The sequence below is a fragment of the Medicago sativa genome, chromosome 5 (assembly GCF_051527215.1).
Source record: "Medicago sativa cultivar Bolivia chromosome 5, Bolivia_mono, whole genome shotgun sequence".
Taxonomy (NCBI): Eukaryota; Viridiplantae; Streptophyta; class Magnoliopsida; order Fabales; family Fabaceae; genus Medicago; species Medicago sativa.
Window position 1 is genome coordinate 37,105,928 of NC_140753.1, and position 11,093 is coordinate 37,117,020.

At 39.6% G+C, this 11,093-nt stretch overlaps 1 protein-coding gene and 1 long non-coding RNA gene across 2 annotated transcripts; both read right to left on the reverse strand.

Annotated features, from left to right (window-relative positions):
• Nucleotides 1-6,584: 6,584 nt before the first annotated feature.
• LOC146922091 (uncharacterized) lies at nucleotides 6,585-8,288 on the reverse strand. The gene has a single exon (XM_085711454.1). It carries the CDS (start codon nucleotides 8,286-8,288, stop codon nucleotides 6,585-6,587), a length of 1,704 nt encoding a protein of 567 aa, XP_085567580.1.
• A 419-nt stretch (nucleotides 8,289-8,707) lies between these two features.
• Nucleotides 8,708-10,844, reverse strand: LOC146922092 (uncharacterized). Its single transcript, XR_015010826.1, has 2 exons — nucleotides 10,729-10,844; nucleotides 8,708-10,387 (listed from the first exon to the last, which is right to left on the reverse strand). It is a non-coding gene; the product is annotated as an uncharacterized LOC146922092 (long non-coding RNA).
• Nucleotides 10,845-11,093: the final 249 nt, after the last annotated feature.

The window sequence follows — 11,093 nt, forward strand, 5'->3', positions numbered from 1 at the left end:
ATCCAAAGTCATGATCAAGTTCTCAGCCTCATAGTATCTAGCCCTCCACTGATGCTTCTCCCGACTCTCCATAGCTAGATGCTCCTGATACATCTCCTGGGTAGGTGGGAGTAGAGGCAAAGGCATGGTAGGAACAGATGCAGACACATATCTCATAGAGGGGTAAGGCATACCAATCTCCTCAGCTTGGTTTATCACCCACTGTGTATAGGCCCCGTGAGCAATACCGGACCTTACACCCATATGCTTCACTTCTTTCTTCCGAAGCTTAGACCAAGCTTCCATGAAATCCTCTCTAATTCCCGTGGGAGCACTGGAGTAGTGAAAGAAGTAAGGAGCTGTAGCAAGATTGATGGGCTTATCTTTCATCGGGAAACCAAATTGTCGCAAAGCGAGCTCCGGGTTGTAGTTGATTCCACCCCGGGTACCAAGAAAAGGTACATTAAGAAACTTTCCACCGCCAAAGATAATTTCCTTAACCCTAGAAGCGGGAGTGAGCCAAACCACTTCATTAGGAGTGAGAGCCATAATCCTCTGTGAAATAGACCAATTCCTCGGATTGTCATGGAAAGACTGTGGAAGGTGCGAAATAAACCACCTATAGAGGAGAGGCACACAACAAAGAATGTATCCACGACCTTTGCCGGAACGATCGTGAATAGCATGGTATGTGTCAGCTAGCAAAGTAGGAACCGGATTCTTGGAGTGGAAGATCATAATAGCGTTCATGTCTACGAAGCCATCAAGATTCGGAAAGAGAATAAGCCCATAGATGAGAAGTGCAAGAATAGCCTCAAGAGTGTCCTGACAAGTGGTATTGAGGTTGGCTTTCCCAAGAAGATACTCTGAAGTGAACCCTCGGATGCGTGCCTTAGTGACAAGATTCTTGGAGACATCGGTGGTCTTGAGATAGAGATCCTTAGCAATAACCAATGGAGTAGGAGGATTTTCAGGTCCTGAGAAAGGTATCCCCTTAGCAATAGCTAAACCCATCAAGGCAGAATAAGCCTCTAGAGTAGGTACCAACTGAAAGTCTGGGAAAGTGAAGCACCGATACCCCGGATCATAGAATTGCACTAGAGTGTGCACAAGCTTCTCATCCACATTAGTATGGAGAATAGGAAGTAACGCCCCGTAACGACGTCGGAAACCAGTCGGATCCTCAATCTTGAGTGCCAAATCTCTCAAACTAGCCAAATCCACTTCCTTGAACTTGTAGGACTTAGTCATCTTCATCCCTACAATGTTTACAAATTCAACTTGTCTAAGCCCTTCGATAACAATGCATGGAAAAAGTTTATGCATGTATGCATGTATGCATGAATGCATGATTATGTTCAAGTTCGGAGAAAACATGGTGGGTTGAAGTTCAAAAGTCGAGGAGTCATGGGTGGACACGGCGTCCGGTGAAACTAGGGCTTTAGGATAATAGTAACCGGGTTCTAAAAAGGTTCCCAAGTTGCAACCTTTCCGACGTATATCACGGTGTCACGAGACAACACTCGCTCCATGATTATACGTGGAAGGTCTAACTTGAGTGTAGTATCGCGTGACGACTAAAACTCGAGACAACACTCGGTTTAGCCTCCGCACTACGTCCTAGAAAAATGGCCATGGATGGGTTTGGTTATCTACGGTTCATAGCGTCATAGAACAATTAGAAGTGAAGTGCCTAAACGCGACAACACGCGCCGACAACATCACCTCCAAAATGCCTTAGCTATGTGGGATTGATCGCATAATCCAAAACACGAGGCAACCCCCGGAATGAATTGTCGATTATATCCCTCCTAAATCCTAAGTTCACTCAGCCCGGGTGCAGGACTTTTGATATTCTCACCCCACACGTTTGCAAGAATTTAAACATTTATTCACATAGGAAAGCAAGTAAAAGAAGCAAGTAAAAATACAAGCGCAAGCGTGGAAATAAAGACTAGGCGTAAGTCTCGAATATCCCCAGTGAAGTCGCCAGCTGTTTTATCTTGGTTTTCGGGTGTCAAACATTGATTACGTTTGAATCCTTTTAAACCGGTGATATCTTATTTTTTCTTGGGAAGGGAAAAAGTAAGCAAAACCCTTGAGAATCGAGGTCCGGGAGTTGTTTTCGCTACGGGAAGGTGTTAGGCACCCATAACGACTATAGTATCCTATAGGAACCGTCTTTAATTTCTACGCGCGCGCTTTATTTTTAAATGCTATTTTGAAATGTTATTCACACCTAAGAATTTACTAAGTGAAGAATTGGAGGGAGAAGAATGTGTTTGAATTTTTATTTTATTTGAATTGAAGGAATTTTGTTCCTTGCCTACGTACCCGTTTAAGGGATCAAATCCACCGTAGTTCTCTTCCAAAAATGTTTTTGTTTTTGTTGGTTGATTTTAAGTTTGAAAATGAATTTTGAAGAATGGAGATTGAGAGGCTTCAAGAGCATTGAGAATTTAAGAAAAGAGTGGGGTTTGCTTAGTTATTTGCAAAAAAAACAAGTCAAAGTATGATTAAAGTTTATTGAAATTTGATTAAGAAAATGAAAGGGAAAATTCAATGGGGTTTTGGACCCCAAGGTTTATTGTGAAAATGATTTTGAGTGATGTTGTTCACATTTGTTTGGAAAATTGATTTTTCTAAGTATAAAGCCTAAACATTCATCTAAACATACAATCCTAAACATACATCTAAACATGCATATTCTAGCTATATCTAAATGTGAGGTGTGTGCATGTGTCGGTGCTTGTGTCGGTGTACATCATTAGAGTCCATTGTCCTTTACATCATACCCTAGATACATTCTATGGCCTCTTTGCCAAGAAATTAAAAGTGCATAAAGGAAAATATTACAAAACTCCTAAGTGTTTACATTCTAACTTTGGTACAAATTAAATTGCAAGAGAAAATAGAGATGAATATGGGATGAAATGGAGATGCTTATGAAATGATGAAGCATGAAATGAAAAGAGTTAGTAGCACATGACAATATCAAAGGAAATAAAGCAAGAGAAACACTAGAACATAAAGGGTAGAAAATGAGTGCAAACATGGATAAAATTTGTTCATAGAATGCAAGAACCATATGACCTATAATTCTCACATTCCAATACATTTTTAAAGGTTTAGAATCAAGTCTTGGAATGGGAATTAAAGCAACATGGTTTACTTGGCATTTTAAAACAAACTTTAGGCATATTTGCATCATTACACAACTAACTTGTAAGCTAAGTAACTAACTAAATTTCACACATAAGTATCAAAATCATGTTCAAACAGTGGCTAAAAAAAATATAGGAACACATATCATGTATCACAAGTGTGCATCAAGGACAAGAACCATAATTGAACCAATGTTTACCAATTTTTTTTTACATAAGATTCAAGAAATCATACTAAAATTATCTAGATATTTTTTGTCAAAATTTCCAGTGTAAAAGTATTGGAAAAACATCAAGAAAACATCCAGAAAATGTAGAAAAATGCTTTGGAATTTTTGCAAAAGGTTTTGATACACAGGAGGTGCAGGAAGCAAAGTCCAGGAGTGCACATAGCAAGAAATGGGCAAAAACGAGGAAACTAGTAAAAAGTGACCCAGGCCCAAAGTTGTTGATGGATCTTGGACTATCCAAACGCTTCAGAAGCGTTGGATTGATCCAACTCCATCAAAACCCTAAATCCAAGGGCTGGGAGCGTGCAGCGCATAGTAAGCCAAGAGGGACACACAACAAGAGTGAATCAGGACCACACATACAAATCAGAACCAGATCAAACGGCCAGGACGAAGACTCAGGGATGAACCAGGCTGGTTCAGGTGAACCGGTCTGGTTCAATCCCTCTATATATTCTAAGAGGCCGGTCCAGGCCTCATTCGTCCCATTCTTTTCTCTCTCTACTCTCAGACTCTCTCTTCTCTCTCTAAGACTCTGACCTGGCCGGAAACTGGGGAGGACGGCGGAGGACGGCGGAGGAAGATGAAGATTCATCGGAATCTTCATCTTCTCCGACGATCTAATGCTACTTTTTCAAACTTTTTACACAGAAACATTCGTCTTCCTCCCCTGTTTACGGATCTACGGTTATTTTTGTGAAATTGTGATGAAAACGGAATAGATCGGACTTTGAACTTACGGTTTCTAGGGTTTTCAAACTTTTTCAGATCTTCATGAAACTAAACCCTATCTTGACTTATTTTCTATGCTGATGACGAATTTGAGCTTTGATTCGAAAAATAAACGGTGAACCTTCGTGATTTCACATTTTAGGGTTTCATTTCAAACTTTTTCGAATCTTTCCGAAGTTTTCACTTCGATTCACCGTTTATTTTCACTTCGAATCCTTCGATGATGATTTGAAGCAAAAAACGAGAAGGATTTGTGTGTTTACCTGATTTTGTTTGGAGATTCGAACGATTAGATCCTGCGAAGCTTCTGGTAAGTCTTGAACTGAAAATAAATCAGTTATTCTTTTCTCTTTCTGCTTCACTGGTTCAGAATTCACTTCGATCTTCTCTTCTTCTCACTCTTGATGCCTCGCTTCTGTGATCGCTCAGGTTTGTCACTTAGGTGATGAACTTGAGCTTTGAATTGCAGAAGCAAGAGTTCGATGATGAAGATTCTTCAATGAATCTCTGAGAACTGCTTCGAATTCATCACCATTGATAGAAATTCTGTTACTGGAAGAAATTAGGGTTTGTGTTCTTCTGTGTTCTTGAGTTTTTGAGACTTTTGATCGTAACAGAATAGAGAGAGAAAATGATGATTTGTTTCTGAGATTTTTTGATGAGTTGGCGTTGAATCATTGATCCTCCTTCTGCATTGAATGATGTGGCCTATTTATAGGCCGCCAAGTGTGATGCTAGACCAATAAGATGCTGACATGTGGACTTAAGCTTAGTTGGCTTCGGCCTTGCTGTATTTTGGACTTCAGGGACCTTTGTACAATTTTGAAAAATTGAGGGACTGACCTGCTAAATAGAAAAGACTAAAAGGATAACCTGGACAAGAAAAAGGACCATTTTGCAATTTTTTGGACTTAAAGGACTTGTTTGCAAATTTTAAAAAAAATGTTTAAGGACTGCAGAAGAAAAAAAAGACCAAATATGCAATTACTAAAAATTAAAAGCTAAAAAAAGAAGTGACAAAAAGGACTAGTATGCAATTTTTAGGAACTAAGGGACTAAAGTGCAAAAAAAATAAAAATAAAAATGAATTAAAATTTGTAAAATTGACTAAACGTAAAGTGAAACAGTTAAAACTGACAGAACGGACTAAAATGAACCAATGGCCTAAATGAGGTACTTTAAAGTAACCTCTCTCTGCCGAAATTTCGTGTGAAATGACCAAAATGCCCCTGGGGCTAAAACGACTGAAAATGACTCAGATGCAAATTAAAAATGGATTTTTAACAGGGAATTGAAACAAGGGTCTATTTAAACTAACTTGAAAGACTCAGAGGCCATTTTTAAGATTTGAACAGGGCTTTGACACTTGAAAAGACTAAAATGCCCCTAGGGGCAAAACTGACTCAAAATGACTTCAAACGCAGTTTTTGAAATGGATTTCGACATAGAATGAAACAGAGACTTATTCTAACCAAATGAAAAGACTCAAACAAATTTTTAAAAGACTGAAAGAAATTTTGACATAGGAAATGACTAAAATACCCTTGCATGTAAATTTTGCAAATAACATTGAAATAGAATGCAGAGAAAGGTGCAGTTGATCAGAGACAGTTCAAATGGCTTGAAATGCAAGAAAGGAAAGATTGATTAGTATTTTTAGGTCCAAAATTAGGGTATAACAGCTCTCGCTTTATGAATTGATGTTTGGGATGATGGATTAACAATTATCAAACCCTCCACTTTCGCTTCTACAGTTTGATAATGGTTAATCCACGTTAAAACGGTGAATCTAAATTAGAAATTATGGTTACATAGAATTAGGGTTAAAGCTTGGTTCGTTAGGATTATGTCATTAGACTTTCCCAACAATCTCAAGACAAGAAGAAGTCTACTCACTCATGTTCATCGTAGACGTGGGGGAAGAAGAGAGAATAGAATAAATTGCGAGAAAGAAATAAAGAAAGTAAAAGACTTTATTGAAATAATTCACTAAAATATTCTAAGCAAAGGTGAATGTTTATGGTGGAGAGCTACTCTATTTATAGCTTTACAATTGACTTAAAAACTAAGCAACTATAAGGGTAAATCAGTAAAGTTGCAATAGGGTAACTTGGGCTTGAAGAAAAGCAGCAAAAGTGGCTCTGGAGGGTGGCACGGCCGTGCCACATGTTGGCACTGGCCGTGCCAAGCTTCTGACTTGGTAGAGACATATTTTTGTCTCGTATCTTCATATTTTTGTACTGTATTTGCTCCAGTCCTCTTTCTTTTGGTCCAAGACACCTTCCACCATATATTCGTTCCTAAAATAAAATAAAAAGAAATTTAAAGTAAAATATTCAAAATGGAAATAAATATGCAATAAAATAAAATCAAATCTAATTAAAACTAATCTAAATAATGCAATAAAATAGACTAATTAATGACTCATCAACTTCTTGTGTTTTCTCGTCACTGGTTTTCTTCCTAGTTTTCTGCAATCTTAGGTTGTTGTGGTAGCTTCTCTGGCGAGTTTCTGGTCGCCTCGGATGGTTCCTATCCTTCCGTTGTCTAAAGGATACTTCATGATTAAGAATTTAGTGGATAGGAAACCCCCCAAGAGGTTGAAGGCGGGGCGACCGATGATAATGTTGTATGAGCTTGGCGAGTTTACGACGAGATACCTTACCCGGATAGTTTTTGCGCTCCCAAAAGTTGTCTTGAGCGTGATGTAACCGCTTACATGTACCTGCTCGCCTGTGAATCCAGCCAGGGTTCCTCTGAAAGGTTGTAGCTGTTCTGGGTTCAATCCCATCCGATCGAACGTGTCGTAGTATAAGATGTCCGTCAAGCTTCCCGGGTCGATCAGTACCCTCTTCACATCCCACTTGAATATTTGCAGAGTGATAACCATGGGGTCATCGTCGTGTGGTACGACGTCCCGGAAATCCTTAGTAGTGAAAGAGATATCAAGTTCACGCTCAGAAGCTGGTGTCTCATACTCTTGGCACAACATTACCTGTCTGACGTATTTCTTTCGCGACGAACTGGACTCTCCTCCTCCTGAGAAACCACCTGAGATGGTATTAAGCGTGTGTCTCTTTTCTTCGTTCCCTTCATTCTTCCTAATTTTTGTCTTTTGCCCGTTCTCGCCCCTCCTGTCCTGAGCATACCCTCTCAATTTCCCACTCTGTATCAGCTTCTCGATTTCTTGTCGTAAATGTATGCACGAGTCAGTGTCATGTCCCCGAATTATGTGATACTTGCACCATTTGTTTTTGTCTTTCCCCATGATCTCGTATCGCGGCGTAGGCAGATCTGGGATTAATTTGGCCTCGTAGACTTCTTTTAAAATGCGTTCTGGTTTCGTGTTAAGAGGGGTGAATTCCTCTGGACGCGGGTAAGGCCTGTAATTTGTTTTTCGGTAGGGAACTCGGTCTCTGTTCGCCGGTGGTTGATAAGGTCGCCGCTCTGTGTTATTAGACGTTCGCTCCTTAGCATCTCTGGCCCTCTTCTTGGCGTTGCTTTCTTCTCCTTTTATATAACAGTCCGCCCTGGCGATTATCTCCTCCATGGAATCGGCGGGTTTTTGAGCTAGTGATTCATTGAACTGTCCTGCCTTCAAACCGTTCTGGAAGGCGCCAACGAATACTTCCTGGTTGGGGTTGATTACCTTTATGGTTGTGTCGTTAAATCTTGCCAGATAGTCTCGTAGGGACTCATTGTGTCCCTGGCGAACATTGAAGAGACTGGTTGTGGGAACTTTGCGATGGCGACTGGCGGAGAACTGTTGGATGAGTTTCCTTGTCATGTCTGGGTAGCTGATGATAGAGAAACGTGGGATATTCATGTACCATCGTAAGGCGGCTTCTGAAAGAGTGCCCGTCAATAGTTTGCACTTGAGGGAGTCTGGGGCTCCGACTACGGACATGCAAGTGTTGAAAGCCGTAACATGCTCCATAGGGTCGCTCTTTCCATCGAAGACGGAAAGATGAGGCAGTTTGAAGTTTTCTCGAACTGGAGCTCCCCAGATCTCGGCGGACAGCGGTTGCGGTTCTGGGTCATCTATTTCGCCGTGGTTTGACCCCTCTATCTCTTCTTGCTGTTTTTGTTGCATAGTTTCCATTGAAGCCTGCAGGGCGTCGTTGTGTTCCTTAAGCTGAGCGAGTTGTGTTCGCATAGCCTCCAATTCTTGTGGTGTGGCCATAATGAGAAGCTTTTCTCTAGATCGTACGTGAGGTGCGACCTAGGTTGGTGAGTTAACGGATAGGGTTTCCAAATCGCAAAAAGGTTTTACGGTTTGGAGGTTTTGTTTTCAGGATTCCGAAATCGCGATTTGCGATTCAGGAAAAAGGTGGTCAAGGTTAGTTTTACCTTTTCCCACAGACGGCGCCAACTGTACTTGCAAAAAAGTACGGTAAGGAATACTAGGATTCTAGGGTTTAGACTGATTATTGGATGCCTTGAGAATGCTCTCAGGAGAGGTATTTATAGCCTGCTATGGGCTTGGGTTTTGGTTGCTTGGTTCCCAAGCAACAGGGGTATTTACGTATTTTGTAACACCCATACTAAACGTATCTAGAAAGTTTAGCATGTGCGTTATCTTTAGTACTAGATACATTAAAATTTACAACATAAAAACTTCGAATGAATATATTAGACAACAATACGCGTTCGTACAAAAACAATACTACACCTCTTGTCTGAAATATAATAAATGCATCCATGAATCCATAATCATTCTGCAGCGGGTACGAACGAGCACTTGCTAAAATATCCATCTGGCTACTTGCTTGCAATCCAACCTGTTTATATGAAACAAATAAGGATTGGGATGAGACTTAATGTCTTAGTGAGTTCCCCTAAATCCTAGGCTATAGGTAACCTCAAGGGAAACCTATGGTCACCACGTGTCTACTTTACAACCTGACGGTTAATTATACGTGTGTGGAGACTTGCATACTTAGACAGTTGTGCATACTAGGGCCGTCATAATTCATCTTACTTGTTATAGGCTTACCATCCTACGTGTCATGGCGGTCAAGGGATCCTAGGACCGCTAACTCAAGATACGTTAAACACATCAAGACTTAACATAACATATTCATGACACAATCCTAAATTGGACGATTAGGGGAACCTAAGATCGTCATCGGCATAACATTCTTTACTTGATCTATTTCATATCTTATACTTGTCTAATAGCATCTCGTGCTATTGCTCATAAACATAATCTTACATAAATTCATTTCTTGCAACATAAACATAAATAAAGTCAGGGTCATACTTGGTTAGCGTTGAACAAACATTATTATCTTGATTCATTTTACGGATAGTCCCGGGTGGAGTAACCCCGAGATCAATCCCATACATGACCGATGTACGTACATCGGATTCCCTCGGTGTCGTGCGGGTCCCTTGCGGCTTGAACCGTTCCCCTTAGGTCGAGAACCTCCTGTATCCCCCTGGCGTGGATAACAAGAGACACGAACACCTACGTCTTGCTTACTCGGTGACATGCGGGTCCCTTACGGCTTAAATCGTTCCCATCATGAGAACCCCTTGAATCCATACCTTCATGGATTGCAAGAGACATGTCACCTACATATTCATTTTTAATCATAAATCTTAATCTTAAACATATCATGAAAGGTTAAACATTTTCATGCTTACTTGTTGATTCTTACATATGTGAAGAGATTAATCATCAATTCACGTCTTAACATAATGCTTGATTATCTTAAACATATGCGAAGAGATTACACTTCGCGACTTATCATATTTAGGATTCTTACTTAATCATCTGGTATATACTAGTCATACTTAGGAATTCTTGCTATTTTCTAGTTCTCGACAAACTATGTCGAGGCTCTACGTTCAATCCCTTTCTTAATTCGTGCAACCCGGACATAATGAATATTATTCTCTCGTATGCCACGCTTTACCAACATATTAAATACTTGCTTTATTCTTAAGTAACATATAAAAAAAACATGTAAAACATCTCTTCAGCAAGTATTCATGAGTTAGCAAGCAAGGCATAATCTGGGTAACTAATCATAACATATAAAATTCCTAATATTCATATTATCCTCACAAGATAAAACATAATCCCAAGGGTGGGAAAACTATCTATGGAACTCACCATAAAAATTCTTGATTCTCTCAATATCTTTTGCCACAACTCAAAGCTCATATCATTTCTTTCCCCTCAACCCTCTTCTCTTGCTCTTAGAAGCCTTATTTTCAGACCTCCGCTTCAGTCCTTGTCCATTCAATATGACTCACTTATGCAAAACCCGTACCCTGCAATATCCAGCATCAATGCCTTAACTTTAACAATTTAATTAAAATACCAAACGATATCGGTTTTGAGCAAACGACCACTCGTTGGAAAGCATAGGGCGTCAGGATTCCAAATATAATTTTTGTTTTGAGGGTTAACCATCCAATTTGTACATTTTAACAAAAGAGTGGACATTGGTACAAAAACGAGACTGAAATTTTCCTCAAACTTGCAGGTAGATTTTCTCCTACTATACTTGATAGAATTTAATAATTCTTGTGTCTAAAATGTAGGGAATTTTGTTAGCTATCCACAGCAATAACAACCACTCAATTCAGAGTTACATGCAAAGAGTTCTTACCATTTTAATGAAGCCCTGTTCCAAAATCCGCAGCCAGAATCCAGCAGAAAATACCAAACTTTAAACATGTTTTCCGAGCTCGTTTCAAATCCGAATCATACAAAATTTGTGTGGTTAAATGTTGGAATTCTTCTAATATTTTTCAATATACTAACCTTTCTTCTCTAAGTCATGAAGGCAATCAAGTGAATGAAGAAGAACTTCCTCAAATTGTAGGAAACAATAATGAGTTTTGGAAACATGCTCATGTCGAAGAATCAAAGGGAGAACAATTTTCACATATCTGACTTCTGTAATGCCCTAACTCTATTAAAGCAATAAAACATGCGAATATAGCAAATATTCAAGAATTAGACGCTACGTAT

Coding starts and splice junctions, on each gene's coding strand:
- LOC146922091 (XM_085711454.1), bottom strand. CDS start 8,288: ATGGCCACACCACAAGAATTGGAGGCTATGCGAACACAACTCGCTCAG.